Source organism: Phascolarctos cinereus, unplaced genomic scaffold (genome assembly GCF_003287225.1).
Source record: "Phascolarctos cinereus isolate Bilbo 61053 unplaced genomic scaffold, phaCin_HiC Scaffold_3;HRSCAF=262, whole genome shotgun sequence".
NCBI lineage: Eukaryota > Metazoa > Chordata > Mammalia > Diprotodontia > Phascolarctidae > Phascolarctos > Phascolarctos cinereus.
Window position 1 is genome coordinate 4,910,729 of NW_027555736.1, and position 17,337 is coordinate 4,928,065.

At 45.2% G+C, this 17,337-nt stretch overlaps 1 protein-coding gene across 1 annotated transcript in view; it reads left to right on the forward strand.

Moving 5' to 3' along the window:
• The first annotated feature begins 266 nt into the window (after positions 1 to 266).
• Positions 267 to 17,337, forward strand: part of CUNH10orf143 (chromosome unknown C10orf143 homolog) — a 42,913-nt gene continuing 25,842 nt past the window's right edge. The window contains exon 1 of the mRNA XM_078150651.1: positions 267 to 485. Coding sequence (XP_078006777.1) covers positions 267 to 485 — 219 coding nt within the window. The remainder of the gene's footprint in view (positions 486 to 17,337) is intronic.

Here is a 17,337-nt window from a genome sequence, read left to right on the forward strand (position 1 = left end):
GCTTGCCCCAGCCACCAGGCGGTGGCTTCGCTGCTTGGAGGAGGACGTGCCTGGCCTCTAAGAGATACCCAGCAGCGCGGAGCAGGTGCCAGCCCTCAGACCCAGAACAGCTACGTGCCAGGCCGCGCACAATCAGACCAGAGGTCCCACTCTCCCACCAGCCCCGAAGAACGCTCACGCCGGGCGGGGCGGGAAGGGAGGGCAGGGACCCAGCTTCGCCCTCCGCCATTGCCGCGGGCGCTGGCCCCGCCTCCGGCGCGTGAGGGATGGGGCCTGGGGCTCGCCTGCTGGATCGAGCGCGCCTTGGGTGTGGAACCGGGGACGGGGCGTGGAGCTGTGGCGGGAAGGGCGAGGGGGGCGGGGCCTCGCGCGGGGGCGGGGCTCAGGCCCAGCGGGCCGCGGCCTCTGACCACATGGAGCGCGGCGCTCTGGCCGGATTGAGGCGGCGGCCTGTGGAGGAGGAGCGGGGTGGCCTCCGGGACACGGTGAGGCGCGGTGGGGCCCGGGATGGGGTGGGCTCAAGGGGGGGGTCGCCCTCCCCTTCCCTCTCCTCCTCTTCCCCTGCCGCGCTTTTTCCTCCCCCTCCTCCTCTTCTTGCTCCTTCTCTTCCCCCTTTTCCTCCTCTTCCCCTCCCCCTCGCCCTCCGCCTCCTTTTCCCTCTCTCCAGCCCTCTGTGGGAGTCCTGCGGCCTCTGAGACCGTCCCAGGTTTGGCATTGCCCCCCGTGAGCGCAGGGGCTGTGGGGCTGAGCGAGGGATCCGGGGCTCTCCCTTTGCCTCCTTTCTCTGTGGGGTTAGTGGGGCTTGGCCGGCCATTCTGCACTTTGGCCGGGGGCTGCATCCAGGAGGAAGCCCCTTCCCCCAAATAGGGTTTGTGGCCCCCCCCACCCTGCCCCGGCCCACAAAGCACTTCCTGTGCACGGCGAGGAGTGTGGGTCATGCCCCTGGAACAGGGGATCCCGAGGTCCACAGCGGGATGCTTTAGGTCACTAAGCAGCTGTGGGGGGGGGACCTCATCCCAAGCCCCGCAGCCCCCCCCAGTCCAAATTCAGGGTGAGCCTGCCCCTGAAAGGCGATCCAAGGTGAGATGTCGGGCGCCTGGACTGCGGTGTGGGGTGGGGCGGGCCCAGGAAGCGGCTGGGAGCTTGGGCCGAAGGGCACCACTGGCCCTGGCAGCAGGCCTGCCCAGGGAAAAGGGCACTGTGCACTTGTCCCACACACTTCCTCATCTCCAGGCCGCCCTGTGTCCCGCTGGCTGCAGAGCCGAGCGCACACTCCTGTCTGGCCTTGTCTCGAACTCAGGGCTTTCAGGGCTCCTTCTACTGCGCGAAGGTTTTGTACAAGTCAGAGAACTCGCTCCTTGTTCAGACTGAGATGAGGGTGGGGGGCAGAGCCCGAGCCCACCGACTCTGGCTGCCTCTTCCACTTCTCCATTGAGTTTTCTGTGTTGTCCGTATAATGAAGTGCTGAAGGAGCTGTGTCCCAGGGCTGGCAGTTCAGGATGCCCCCTGAATAAATACTCTTAGCCTATGGGAATCGCAGAATTGGAGAAGCAGGGCTAAACCTGTATGTGTACAAGTAAGCTGAAAAAATGGTGCCTTTGAATTCTGCTGGATGGGGTGGGAATGAGGAGGCTTTGAATAATGCAGTTGGGAAAAGAGGAAAGGCAGCCAGCTAGCCTTCAGAGCTGCCATGTGCCTCCACTCGCTAACCTGGTGGTTTCCCTCCCCTTAGTTCATACCTTGTCTTCTTCTGTCTTCAGGTAGGCTCCTTGAGGGCAGGGTCTGGCTTACTTGCTTTTCTATGTACCTGGTTCAGCACCACCCTGGCACACACTAAAGGCTTCTTTTTTAAAAATTAATTTATTTTGATTTATCAGCAATCACTTCCATAAGTTTTTGAGTTTTAAATTTTTCTCCCCCTCCCTCCCCAAGATGGCGTGCAATAGCCTATGCATATACATTCCTATTAAACATATTTTCACATTATTCATGTTGTGAGAAGAATTAGAACCAATAGGAAGAACCACCAGAAAAAGGAAACAAAACAAAACAAGGGGAAAAAAAGCAAATACTATGCTTGCATCTGCATTCAAACTCCATGCTTCTTTCTTTGGATGTGCACTTTCCATCATGAGGCCTTTGGAGATGTCTTAGATTCTTGCATTGCTGGGAAGGATTAAGTTTATCAAAGTCAGTCATCTCACAACATGGCAGTTACTGTGTGCAATGTTCTCCTGGCCCTGCTCACTTCACTCAGCATCAGTCCATGCAAGTCTTTCCAGGTTTTTCTGAAGTCAGCTTGCTCATCATTTCATACAACGCAGTAGTATTCCATTATATTCATATACCACAACTTGTTCAGCCATTCCACAATTGATGGGCCCAGATATAGTGAAGTAAAAGTGTTAAAATTAAAATTATTAAAATCATTTACATTTGACCTGCAGGATTATCTGATCTTGTTACTTTCTCTGAAGTTTAAGTAACACTTCTCCTGGTAAAAGTTTTCCTCCCCTGCAGTATCAAATCCACCTTATTGCCAGACTCAGGAATAGCCAGGTGGGTAACATTCCTTTTCAAAGGAACATAATGGGGAAACTGAGCCAGGAGGATCCTATCTTAGACTGAGGCTAAGATTATCCTCTCAGCTTTTCCCAGTGCTGACTTCTCACTAGTATCATATTCTCTGAATCGCTTGTGGCATTTCTCTCAGATGACAGATTATTGACTATCGATGGATTATTATGATCCATCAGACAACTCAAAATAAAATCCTATGAGCTTTTACCTCAAACAGCAAGTTTCACTAATCACAGCTTAGGAAAAACTTTTCCAGGATTTACACCTCAAACTTAACTTTGTCCTAGTTTTGTAAAAAGCCAATCATTAGAGATTATTTCTATATACTTGTAAATTCTCAGCAAGCCATAACCCAAACAAGCTTTTTGGCAAGGTTACACATTAAAACAATAACCAACAGTAAATCAAATTATTTTAGCAGTAACCATATTGTGAAAAGTTTCTTGACGTAACTGATACAAAAAGTTCACCAATTTGAAACTTGGAACAAACCCATTACCAATCAGGTCACTTCAATTTTGTCAAATACATTTCCGAATTACTTTACATATAGAATCAGTATCTCATCATTAACAGTTAAAACTACAACTTTAAAAGAGCTTGCTTACCCAAGTTCAGAGGCCAGCTTCCTTACCTTGAGCAGGATGTGCTGAACCTGGGTGATGCTTCCAGGGAAAGGTTGCCCCTAGGGCCCAAGGACATGCCAGTGGGCCCATGCTGTAGCTGATGCCCCTCCCTCCTCCTTCTTTTCCCCAGGTGGTAGAGGGTGAAATCAAAGGTGAGGGGGACAGGGTGAGAATCTCTTCTCCTATGAGAGGGGTAACAGATACCCTCTTGACTCAAGGGAAGGGAGTGACCAGGGTTGTAAGGAGGTGTTTCAAAACTCCTTAATGATCAATCACAAAACCTCCAGAATCTGCCAAGATACTTGTAGCTGTTCTAACTTTCCCTGTAACCTCCACAAAGGAGGACTCAGGGGTGTAGAGGGAAAGGGAGTAAGGAAGCCTCAGGGAAGCAAGAAGCAACTGCAGTTTTCCATTGGCTGTCACGGAGATAATTGACAGGATTGGGCATATGCTTCCTGGATGGGAGTCCATCCTTGTCCACTGTGCTGTGGAAGGCGTACCAGGTCTATCACCTCGAACTGACCCAGTAGACTGAGAGCCTGAGTGGTCAGGCCGAGTGCGAGACAGCCTCGCACCTGTCTGCCCAAAAAGTACCTCCAAGCCTTGGCGCTTGAAGAGCTACCCCAACTGCAGAGCAAGAAGGGGGTGGGGGGGCAGGAGAGACTTACATGCCTTCCAGTCTTGGCTAGAGAAGAACTTGAGGTTAGGCAGTTTCCCCATATGGGCCACCAAAGTGATGAGGTTTAGAGGTTTAGGGGTTCTGGGACCCCAAAATCACAATATACAGGTCCTGTCTGGAAGAATTTTTCCTGAGCCTTCTTTCAGCCAAAGATAAGGTTTATTAGAACATTCATCATATTGAGCAGACTCTTAAGGAATCTGAAAGTCTGTGAGCAATTGGCTAGATTATAAGAATCTAAGCTGGGTATGCACATTTTTATAGCCCTTTGGGCATAGTTCCAAATTGCTCTTCAAAATAGTTGGATCAGTTCACAACTCCACCAATAATGTTCCAATTTTCTCACATCTCCAACATTTATCATTTTCCTGTTTTGTCATGTTGGCCAATCTGATAGGTGTGCTGTGGTACCTCAGAGTTGTTTTGATTTGCATTTCTCTAAATCAATAGTGTTGTTTTATGGGCCAATCCAAGGCAAAAACAAGAAGAAATAAGAGTTGTCTCTGGTTTCCACTTGGCAGAAAGTTTTCCACGTAAATTTGTTCATGTTTCATTATTCTAGTTATGTCTTCCTGCGAGAGTGAGGAGCCCAAGCAGACCTGTTTGGCAGGACTGGGATGGGGAGAAGTGGTTGGAAGGGGAATTTGTGCAGTAAGGCTGGAAAGGTGGAAAGGGGCCAGGTTGTGAAGGGCTTTGAATGCCAAATAGGGGGTTATATTTGAACCTGGAGGGGATAATAGGGAGCCACTGGGGTTTGATTGGGGATTGATTGGGGTTGAGGATGAGCTGTTGTTTAGGAATATAACTTTGATGACTGTGGGAGGGCTAGATTGGAACTGAGAGAGACTTGAGGCAGAGAGTCCAATTAGGAGTTCACCCATTGGTCTAGAAGAGAAATCAGGAGAGCCTGGACTAGACTGGTAGGTATATGAGTGGAAGGAAGGGGATGTTTGTAAGAGATTGTGGCAAAAGAAGGGACAAAGTTTGGCACCCGCTTGGTTCTGTGGAGTGAGAGAAATCAAGGATGACATCATGTTGTGAACTCAAGTGACTAGGAAGATGCTGAGGGGAGCAAAGTCGAGACCCCAGCCAGCTAAAGCATCTGAATGGGAAGTCTGTATTGATGCATGAAACCCCTCACAAATATGTCATACCTAGAATCAACGTGAAGCCTGCAATAAGAAAAGAAACCACTTATTCTTAAAGAATATTAAAAAAAAATAAAATCACACTATAAGACATGATAATTCATATTGCAGTAAATACTGGCAAAATGTAACTGGAAAATTCCAACTTTCCCCAAATCCCAACACTCCTTTAATGCTACATATGTAAACTTAATTACTCGCAAAATGCAACTAACTTGTTTTTTCTAGAGTGTTCAAATTCTAAATTCTTATAAATTCTTTGATATGAGATCTTGTTTATTTAAAAATGAAAATATGGTTAGAAATATTTTTAAGTTAATTATATTTTGGGTTTTTTATATGTAAGCCATTTAACCTTTCGTAATGAAAATTAGCTTAAGAATTTTCAAATACAGACTGTATCATAACAAAATTGTACCCCAAATCGCCAACATGTAACTTTATTCATAAAATCTATATTTTGAAAACAATTATTTTTGGGAAAATGTAAGTGCACACAATTGAACAAAATGACACTGTCAGATTGTCAAAGGGCAGAAACATGCTCAAGTGGAGTCAGAAAGACTCATTCATGGGACAAATTTATAAGCTGATATTCAGAATTGCAGCATGCATCAAACATAAAATATATATATTGCTAAGAATTACATTTAGATATGATCTAAAATATGGTTGTTTGGAGTCCATATTGGCCAATAACTGGCAAAATTTTGTAAATTATAATTTTTTAAAAATTTCAGCAATTTTTACACTGGATGTCTAACAAATAATGATACCACTAAGAAAGACAAACACGTACAACTTAGGCTGTGTCTGCCAAGACAAAGAGGGGCTGTGATATCCCCACTGGCATTCTCTGACCCAATACAGGTCTTTGTAGCATTGAATGACATTACTATTGGTTTCCAGACCTTTATTGTTGTGGAATAGCAAAAAAGTATTTATTTTCTTGTTACAAGTTTCTTAAACTAGAATAAGCATTACATTGTAAGAAAGTATCAAAACTGTATTGCTCTAAAAGATCTAGGATTGTATTCTGAGTCAACAAAACGTTCAGCATTAAATCAGACAGCTCTTGTCTTCCTGTGCCTTGTTGTCTAATAGGAGAAGGAAGATTTTTGGACAGGATTTCTACACTGATGCACTTGTACGATCAATGAAATAGTATGTGCCAGGCATTGGAGTAAGTGCTGGGTGGCAGGGGTGGGGTGGCACAGAAAGAAAAAGTAGGACCAGTACCTGGTCTCAAGGAGCTATTCTAATTGTTCTATCCTTTTGTTTGTTTGTTGGTTGTTTTTGGTGATTGGGGTTAAGTGACTTGGCCGAGGTCAAACAGCTGGTAAGTGTCAAGAGGCCGGATTTGAATTCAAGTCCTCCTGACTTCAGGGCCAGTGCTCTATCCACTGCACCACCTAGCTGCCTCTAATTGTCCTATTCTTAAAAAAACAAATCCTAGGGTATGTCTTACTATTATGTTACATTATTTTACATTTTCTGAGAGAGTCAACATATAAGATACATACAGAGTAGATGGAGGGTATAACTGGATCCTGATTAGTACAGAAGATGAAATCTCTGAAGTGGTCTCATTTAAATTTGCTCTGCATAATTCCATTGGGACTGAAACTGATGATCATATTTTGCATAGCTATAACTTGGAATAACACAAATTTGAATTTTTTAAGGAATTGATCATTCACGGTAAGCAGGACCTAGCACTTTAGAAGGGAAGGCACTGGCAGCTAGCAGGACCAGGAAAGACCTCTTGTAGAAGGTGGTACTTCAGCTGAATCTTGGAGAATGACAGGGACACAAAAAGGCAGTTGTGAGGAGGGAGGGCATTCCAGTATGGGGCACTGCCAATGCAAAAGTGTGGGGATGGGAGATGGAATGTCAAGTGTGAGGAACAGGAAGTAGGTTAGTATGATTGGACCATTGAGTTCATAAAGAGGAACAATGTGTAACGAGACTGGAAAGGTAGGAAGGCACCAGGTCGTGAAGGGCTTTTAATGCCACGTGGAGCATTTTATATTTACTCCTGGAAGTAATAGGGAGCCACTGGAGTTTATGGAGGGAGTGTGTGTGTCACATGGTCAGGATCTTGCCAAAAGAAAATTCCCTTTTTTTTTTTGTGCTAGACAATGGGGTTAAGTGACTCACCCAGGGTCACACAGCTAGTAAGTGTTATGTGTGTGAGGCCGGATTTGAACTCAGGTCCTCCTGAATCCAGGGGCAGTGCTCTATCCACTGTATCACCTAGCTGCCCCAAGAAAGTTACTTTGGCAGTGGTCTGGAGAAGGGATCAGATTGGGGAGAGGAGGGAAGCCTAATTAGGAAGCTATTGCAGTAGATAGTCCAGGTGAGAGGTGCTCAGAGCCTGCCTTCAGGTGGTGGCCATGGGAGTGGAGAGAAGGGAACAGGTCTGAGGGATGCTGCTTATGTTATGGGGCATTTAGAATTTCGAAGCTGATAGAATGGCTGGGCCAATAAGTGTCTTTAATAGTTTGAGGTCAGTGTGCAAAGTCCCTAGTGGTGTCTCCTCCACGTCTGTGCTTGGTCCTTTGCTTTTGCATGTTTTTATCAATGATCTGTCCAAAGAAGGAGACAGGCCAGGGCTATGGACTGAGGGGAGCCCAGGTACATGTGAAAGAGCATGGGACATGTCTAGGTATGTGCTGGTACAGGATGCAAGATCGTCATAAATGGGGTAGGGGGTGAGGCAAGGAGTGGGAAGTCAGGCTGAAAAGATTGGTGAAAGGTCCTGAAGGAGTGCAGAGTACTTAGATAAGATTAAGGTCAACAAAATAATGGGCATTTATTAAGCACCTACAGAAAGGGCAAAGGCTGTCCCTGCTTCCAAGGAGCTCCCTGTTGAAGGGGAAACAATCTGGGAACAACCATGTGCAAACAAGGAACAGAAAGGCTAAAATGAGGTAATGCCCGAGGGAAGGCTATGGCACTGAGGGAGAACCTGGAAACGCTACTTGGACAAGATGAGGTTTTGACTGAGACCTGAAGGAATCCGGGGAAGCCCCAGATGATTAGGAAAAGAATTCCAGGCATGGGGAACAGCCAGTAGAAATTCATGAAGAAGAGGTGGAGAGTCTTGTCTGGGGGACAGAGGGAATAAGGGTTTATATAGTGCCTCCTGTGTGCCAGGCACTCTGTTAGGGTACAAATAAGAAAAAGAGAGCTTGTCCCTGTCCTCCCAGAGCTTATAATCTAGCAGGGCAAGGTAGCACTCAAAAGGAGACTGGAAAGCTGGGGGGGGGGGCAGGCGGAGGGGGTGTTTGAGTAGCTGGGGGTAACTGGCCTGCGGCATCTTGTTCCATGGAGTTGAAACCTGGCAAAGCTCCAGGTGCAAAGTGAACAAGGTTCTATTATTCTCCCCTTTGCACAGTTCAGGAAACTGAGGCAAACAGGTTAAATCACTTGCCCAGGGTCACACAACTAGTAAGTCCTGAGGCTGGATTTGAACTCAGGTCTTCTAGATTCTGGGCCTTGTGCTCTGTCTGCTGTGGCACCAGCTGTCTCCTGTGTGTGGAACAGCCAGGAGGTCAGAGTTACTGGATCATAGAATACATACATAGTGGGGTATAAGGGGTAAAAAGACTGGAAAGATAGGAGGGGACTAAGTTAGGAAGGGCTTTTGATGCCGCGTGGAGCATTTTATATTTACTCCTGGAAGTAATAGGGAGCCACTGGAGTTTATTGTGTGGGGGGGGTGACATAGTCAGACTTTGGGGGCTGAATGGAGGGTGGCCTGAAGTAGGGAGAGGCTTGAGGCCTGCAGACCTGCCTCAGGCTATTGCAATACACAGGTGTGAGGTGATGGGGGTCTGCAAGGGGTGGGGAGGCATGGGTGGTACCACTTGTTGGGGAGCTGTTGAATGACAGGCAAAGAGGTTTGGAAGGCAGCTGGGAGCAATTGGGGAGCTTTGAGCAGGGGAGTGTGATGATGTGATCTGGTCATAGTGACTGATACATAGTGTGAGAATCATCTCCATTTTACAGATGACGTAACTAAGGCTCTGAGAGGGGACTGCTAACCCCAGTCAGGTCCTTGATCCTTTTTCCTCAACCTTGTTTGCCTCAGAAGAGGTAAGCTCCTTTTCCTTGCTACTTCTCTGTCTCCCAGAGCCAGTGCCTGGGAATTCTCCATACCAGATGTCCCAACCAAGTCCACTGGGGATATTTTTAGCACTTTAATAAGTCTCTGATTGCATGGACTTCAGCACCTCCTTCTGGCAGTCCCATCCCCATCTAGCACTCCTTCTCAGCCTGGGCAGCATTAGTATCTCTTCCCACAAATCTTCCCCAGGAGTCTGCCCCCGATGTCGGGTCCTTCCTCTCGACCCATGGGCATTGTTATGTCAGTCTCTTTGGAGGGGCCATAGGGCTCCTCAGGAGGTTCTGCTTGGTTCTGAGGCTGGGTGTCTCCAGTACAATGTCCCCTGCCAACAGGAGCAACTAGAAGACCTCACCTCCTCTTGGAACCCATCTTCCATGTAGACTCTGCAAGGGGCATCCTTCATAACAGTGGGGATCACTTTTGGCAAATGTAGGTTCCCAGTTTTATGCTTCACTTGATATTTTTAACTAGAGAGTGAGGGAGCAAAACTGGTGGTCATATTGGTGCTAAATCTCATTAGTTTCAAAGATGTTCTCTGTTCTGGGAGGTCATTGATAGCCTAGTGCAATTTAGAAATACCGTTGTTAATGTATTGTAACCAGATGGCCTCTGTCAGTTGGAAAAGTCCTAGACCACATTCCACTGACCATCCATTTATCCAACATTGTTCCTATGGACATGTCTATCCATAAAGCACCATCTTGCATAAGGCTGTGTTTTCTTGGAACCATTTAATATAGGCAAGATATACCTATGATGACCTATAATAATAAGTTGCATTTCTTTTTTTTAAATCGTCTCATTTTTTTCCATTTGTCATTTTGAACTAGTACCTCTGTTGTGAGGGCTTCGATGACCCCTTTCACCCAGTTCTCCCCTGTGGCTCCAAGAAGCGGTAGCATGCACAGCGGCCACACCCCAATTAAACCTTCTTGACAGATGGGCTAAGCCAGGTTGAGGGTAACTGACAAGTTCCAAACCCAAAGTGAGTGAGGGGGATATCTGCCTGAGGCATGTGAAGACTTCCCTCAGTGGAATGGGCAGATGAGAACACTTTGTTCCAATGGCCATGAAGGTGGCGGAAGCAGGCTCCGCGGAGCACTTAGCGCTTGGTCATCACTGCTTCATCTTGACTTGGTCTTGCCTCTGCGTTTCAATGACACTGGAAGAAAGAATGAGGCTAATGACTTTGTGCCACTCTGCCTGCCTTGAATGCAATTCACCCTGGAGTCAAGATATCACTCCGTGGTGTCATTGGTCTTCTTCAAAGCCAAAGGACAAATGACAACTAGAACAGCAACAAAAAAAAGGATGGCACGCGAAGCTGTAGATGTCTGTTATGTACAGCTTGTTTCCTTGGAGGTCTCTAGTAAATGTAACCTGAGCTTTCAAAGATTCTTTGAAGGAGACAGCCCAGGATCTGGCCCCAGCAGCCTTGGGAATAGCATGTGCTCCCAACCAGGGTCTTCAGCCTTCTTCCTGGGGACTGACTGCTCCTGCAGCTCCTGCAGCCATAGCTCCTGAAGACTAGGAAAGAAAGTCCACCCCATCCAAGTTCTGGGCTTCAAAGGTGCAAAGTCCAGTGGTTCAACATCAGAAGCCAATACCGTTTCATCATGGGAATGACATAAGTAGAAACATCGTAACTGCCTTGCTGCTGCCCCACTGAGGACCAGGGGACCTTTCTGCTGGGCTGGCAGCTGACACTTTCCATTTGTTTTCCTCTCCTCTGCCATCAGAATGGGAGCTCTCTGAGGAAGACACTTGTCTGGCTTTTCTGTCTATCCCTGGCCCTCAGCACATGCTTTGTACCTAGTGAGTACTTGATAAACGCCTTATTCACTCATTCCTACTTAGCTGCACTTCTTCTGGGCCCTCCTTTAGTTCTCTTCCCTGAATTTCTGAAAAAAGATACCTCAATAAACCAACTTTTTTTCTTTTCCTTTTTTTTTTTGGTTTTACTTCCCTTTCCTTATTCCCCTTCACATTTCCACCCATGCACCTTCAAAGTTGAAGAAAAAGAAATCTCCTAAAACAAAGAGACATAGCCGAGAAAACACCTTCCCACTTTGTTGTGTCTGAAAATGTGTTTTGTTCTACATCTTGAGTCAGGCCCCCACCCCCCCCAAAGAGGCAATGCCATACTTCATCATCAGTCCTCTGGAACTGTCTTGGTCAGAGTCCTCAAGCCCTTTAACATTGCTTTTCTTGATAATGTTATTCTTGTACAAAGGATTCTGCTGTTTGCACTATTCAGCAGTTCATGTAAGTCTTCCCAGATTTCTCAGAAACACTGTCTTGTCATCACAATTTGTCCAGCCATTCTTCAATAGAGAGGTACCCTCTCTCCTTAGTTTTGAATTCTTTGCTACCACAAAAAGGGCTGCCCAAACATTTCTGTACATAAGGGTCCTTTTCCTCTTTCACTGACCTTTTGGGTGTAGGCCTAGAAGTAGTATAGCTAGGTTGAAGGATACACATGGTTTAGCAAATGTGGGGACAGAGTTCCAAATTATTTTCCAGAATATCTGAACCCTCAGCCATGCGCACAGCCGTGTGTGCCTTTTGTCTGGTCTCTAGCAATTGTGATGTTTTTGTTTTGTCTTCTTTGTCAACCCAAAGGGTATAAAGAACACCAGAGTTCCTTTAATGTGCATTTCTCTAAGTGTTAGTGACTCAGCTTTCTTTTACATGTTGTTGGTAGCTTAGATTCTTCCTTTGAAAACTGCCTCTTGATGTCCTTTGACCATATATCTGTTGGGGAACACCTCTTGAATAATTCACCTTTCTCTAGCTCCTTAAAGTTTGCAAGGCACTTTTTCTTGTAATAACCTTTGAGAGGTAGTACAGAGATGAACATCCATACTTGATAGATGTGTAAAGTGAGTTTCAGGGAGGTTCAGTGACTTGGCCTGCATCCCAGACTAATGGTCTTTCAGGCCAATTCCTTTTGGGATAATGCTGAAAGCTTGAATCCTGACAATGAGGTAAGTATTCCAACTTCTATCACTCCTTTTTCCTGGCTTAGAGAGAGTTGGAATTTTTTAGCTATAGGATTATGTCTAAAAATAAGCACCAGTGCTCTGTAGCATCTCTGTTATTTTAGCAGCCCTTTTAACAGCTAGCTGCTGCCTAAAACGGCTGAATTTTGAGGATGTTGGTCAGCCCTTCCGACTTGTTGGAGCCATGCTGGCTTCTTTCCTCCTGTCACCTCACTAGCAGAGGCTGACAGCTGTCCATCCACCCAGGAAAGTGGAAGGCATTTTCCTTTCCTTCCCACCCACTCAAAGTCCAGAGCCAACAGAAAGTGGCATCCTTTAAAAGGGCAGGGGATTTTGAGATTTGATCTGGAACGATGCTGATGAAACTGCTTCAACTGTGATAGGAGTTTGTTGTAAACTTCCAATCTGGCATTTTCTTTCTTTCTTTTTTTTTCCTCAGCCAAAGACAAGGTTTACTAGAACATCCATCATATTAGCCAGACTCCTAGAGAATCTGAGCAGTAGCTAGATTTTAAGAACCTGAGCACCTTAAGGGGGACAAGATAGACCTTGTATACAGAAAGACTATGGGAGGGATCTAGGAGTGGCCAAGTAGTCTGTGGGACTGTGAGGTAATAGAATTCTAGGGACCTGGACCACATGGCCAAGGGAGAATGGAGATTAATGGTGGGAAGTGGCCAGGAGCCATAGGGAGGTAAGACAATGGAGGGCTAGGCTAGGTTAAGGGTAACAGAATTGGGAGATTGGACATAGCCACAATGAAAGGCCAGATAATGGGATTATAGCCTCAGGTGAAATCCAGGGATTTGGCCTTTTGGGAAAGTCCAAGGTTTTTCCTTTTTGGGGTTCAGATCCCACCTCCATCATTCCTCCCTCAAACAAATGGACCCCAAATTCTTTTGGGGTAAGGAGTGAAGGTCTTGGCTTCTGAAATTGCTTCCTGTTGGCAAGGGGCATAGAACTGTCCCTGCCTCGAGGGGGTTCCAAAGAGGAGGTTGACTGCAACTGAGCACAAGCTGCATCCAGGCAAGGATGGGGAGACATTGGCTGGTACCTGCTGTTTGCTACCAACTGTAAGTGAATGACCTGTAGTCTGGAAGACACAAATCTGACAGAAAAAACTGCAGGGCCCAGATATGACAGGATAAAACATCCTTAACTCTGTTTGGATTCAGATAATTCAGTTTTCCAACCATGTAGTATCGAATCCACCTCATAGCCAGACTCAGGACTAGCCAGGTGGGTAACATTCCTTTTCAAAGGAACATAATGGGGAAACTGAGCCAGGAGGATTGCATCTTAGACTGAGGCTAAAATTGTCCTCTCAGCTTTTCCCAACGCTGACTTCTCACTAGTATGATATTCTCTGAATAACTTGTGGCATTTCTCTCAGATGACGGATTATTGACTATCGATGGATTATTATGATCCATCAGACAACTCAAAATAAAATCCCATGAGCTTTTACCTCAAACAGCAAGTTTCACTAATCACAGCTTAGGAAAAACTTTTCCAGGATTTACATCTCAAACTTAACTTGTCCTAGTGTAAAAAGCCAATCATTAGAGATTATTTCTATATACTTGTAAATTCTCAGCAAGCCCTACGTAACCCAAACAAGCTTTTTGGTAAGTTTACACATTAAAACAATAACCAACAGCAGCCAAATTATTTTAGTGGTAACCAAATTATTAAAAATTCCTTGACATAACTGACACAAAAAGTTCACCAATTTGAAACTTGGAACAAACCCATTACCAATCAGGTGACTTCAGTTTTGTTAAATGCATTTCCAAATTAATTTACACAGAGAATCAACATCTCACCATTAACAGTTAAAACAACAACTTTAAAAGAGTGTGCTTGCCCAAGTTCAGAGACCAGCTTCTTTATCTTGAGCAGGATGTGCTGAACCTGGGTGATGCTTCCAGGCAAAGGTTTCCCCAGGGCCCAAGGTCATTGCCAGTGAGGCCCATCCTATATTCAGAGCTGGGGGTGAGGGGTGGTAGAGGATAAAACTCTCTTCTCCTATGAGAAAGGTTAACAAATATCCTCTTAACTTAAGGGAGGGGAGTGACCAGGGTTGTAAGGAGGTGTTTGAGAACTCCTTAATGATTGATCACAAAATCTCCAGAATAATCTGCTAAGATATTTTTTAGCTGTTTTAACTATTTCCTGTAACCTCCATGAAGGAGGATTCAGGGCTGTAGAGAAAGGAAGGGAATAAGTAAGCCTCAGGAAACCAAAAAGCACCTGCAATTTTCCCAATTCTCTAGCTCCAAGAGAACTGACAGAATTGGGCATATATTTCCAGATATGGCATCTGTCCTTGTCCTCTATGCTTCAGAAGGTGTACCCAGGTCCATGGCCTTGAACTGAACCAATGAACCGAGAGCCTGAGAGCATCAGGCCAAGTGTGAGACATGTATGTAAATGTATGCCCGAACATCGCCTCCAAGCCTTCCTAGGTACTTGGAGAGCAACCCCAACTGCAGGGCAAGAAAGAAGTGGGGGGAGGCTTACAGTCTTGGCTAGAGAGAACTTGGGGTTAGGCAGTTTCCCTGTATGGGTCACCAAAATGTTGAAGTTAAAGGGTTTAGGAGTTCTGGGACCCCAAAATCATAACACATGGGTCCTGCATGAAAGAATTCTACCCAAGCCTTCTTTCAGCCAAAGACACGGTTTATTAGGACATCCATCATGTTAGCCAGACTCTTAGAGAATCCGAGCAGTGGCTAGATTTTAAGAATCTGAGCCCCAATCTGGCACTTTCATAAGGAGTTGTGGCCCAGGTACAGGGAAGGAATGAAGGAAGAAAGGGTGGGAAAGGTGTGAAAAGAAGAAAAGAAAGGAAGGGAAGCAAGGGAAGGGACAAAGGAAAGGGAAAGATAGGGAAGGAAAGCAAAGAAAGTCTTATCTGCTGAGCTGTAAGATCCAATATTGCTTAAACTTAATTACCTTGTGAGTAAATTGTCTTGTGAAGGAAGTAGAAGGCTTTGTCTGCAGAACTACCTGTAGCAATGAGTCACTTTGACTGCATTTTTGAGGCCCACAGAGGGGTCCATCTGGCACAGTAAAATCATTCAACATAGTGAGTCTAACAGTGTGCCCAGTGGTCCATACCCACAGTTTTCCACCTCTGCTAAAGCATTTCTCATCTCTTCCCTGAGGGTCATTCTTTTTTTTTCCTTCAATTTACTTATTTTTAGCTTTCAACATTCACTTCCATAAGATTTTGAGTTTTAAATTTTCTTCCCCTCCCATCTCTTCCCCTACCCCAAGATGGCATACAATCCGATATAGGTTCTACATAATACATTCATGTTAAGCATATTTTCCCATTAGTCATGATATAAGGAACAATTAGAACTCATGGGAGGAACCATGAGAATGAAGCAATAACACAAAACAACAAAGGAAAAAGAGAACAAATGGTATGCTTCCACCTGCATCAGACCTCCCTATATCTTTCTCTGGGTGTGGATAGCAATTTCCATCATGAATATTTTGGGGTCATCTTAGATTCTTGCATTGCTGTGAAGAGCCAAGTCTATCAAAGTCAGTCATCCCATAATGTGGCTGTTACTGTGTACAACATTCTCCTGGTTCTGCTCATTTCACTCTGCATCAGTTTATGTAAGTCTTTCCAAGTTTTTTTGAATTTTGCCTGTTTTTCATTTCTTATAGCACAATGGTATTCCATTACATTCATATACCACAACTTGTTCATGCCCAATTGATGAGCATCCCCTCAATTTCCAATTCTTAGCCGCCACAGAAAGAGCTGCTATAAATATTTTTGTACATGTGGGTCATTTTCCCATTTTTATGATCTCTTTGGAATACAGCCCTAGTAGAAATGCTATTGCCGGGTCAAAGGGTGTGCACATTTTTATAGCCCTTTGGGCATAGTTCCGAATTGCTCTCCAAAATGGTTGGATCATTTCACAACTCCACCAACAATGTAATAGTGTTCCAATTTTCCCACATCTTCTCCAACATTTATCATTGTCCTGTTTTGTCATGTTAGCCAATCTGTTAGGTGTGATGTGGTACCTCAGAGTTGTTTTGATTTGCATTTCTCTAAATCAATAGTGATTTAGAACATTTTTTCATATGACTATAGATACCTTTGGTTTCTTCCTCTGAGAACTGCCTGTTCATATCCTTTGGCCATTTATCAGTGGGGGAATGACTTGTATTCTTGGGGTCCTTCTTTAGAATACATTTTCAAAGGGTTGGTTTTTGCAAATTTAGAAAGGGAAGCAGTGGTTGTAGAAGCAGTGTGACTTCATTAAGTATGGGACATGCCAGACTAATCTCATTTCCCTTTTTGACAGGATTATTAGGCAAGTAGGTCAGGAAAATGCTGTACATATAATTTATTAAACTTTTAGCAAAGCATTTGATAATGGCTTTAACTTTCTTATTGTGGGCAAGATGACTTATTCTTGTCCATGCTGTCCCATAAATTTGTCTCAGCAGTCCACCCTGCCACCCCTCCCCCGAAACCCCTCAGCCCAATACACCCTTTGGTTCCTCATATCAGATGGACCTGAGAGCCATTTTGTATTTTGTCTGTGTCATGGTCACTCCCTTGGGGCCAACCTTGTGTTGATGAACCTCTTGGAATTGAGTTAGGCTCCTGTTTGAAGTGAATCTATGTGCCATGCGTGAAGCCCTCTCAGCTTTGTGGGATCCACTGGGGCTTATGGGCGGCTACCATCCCCTTCAGGAACCTCTGGCCTCTTCAGATTCCAGGAAGACAATAGAAGAGGGTTTCATATGATAATAGTACAAAGTTATATTTGTTATGATAAGTCTGGGGCCCTGAAAGGTCCTGAGGTGTCTGCAAATTCAGATAGTCAGCTGTTTCCCTGTATTTGTAATTAAGTACATTTTGTGTTTAAATCTTAGAGAATTGCAGGTCCAGCTTATAATAGTTAACTCTCCATTTTCTGGAAGGCTTAATTGGCCAGAGTGCTCCATTTCTTTACTTTGTTGGAAAATAGTGAATATTTATACCATGGCTTCCTTGTGAGTACAAAGCCTTTCCTATTTTGGAGCCTCAGTTTGTCTGGGCTTCCCTGTTGGCAGTGAGGCCCTTGGCAGTGCTCTGACCCTGCTGCCAGAGCCCATGTTCTCATCAAGTCTTACTAGGATTTGCCCA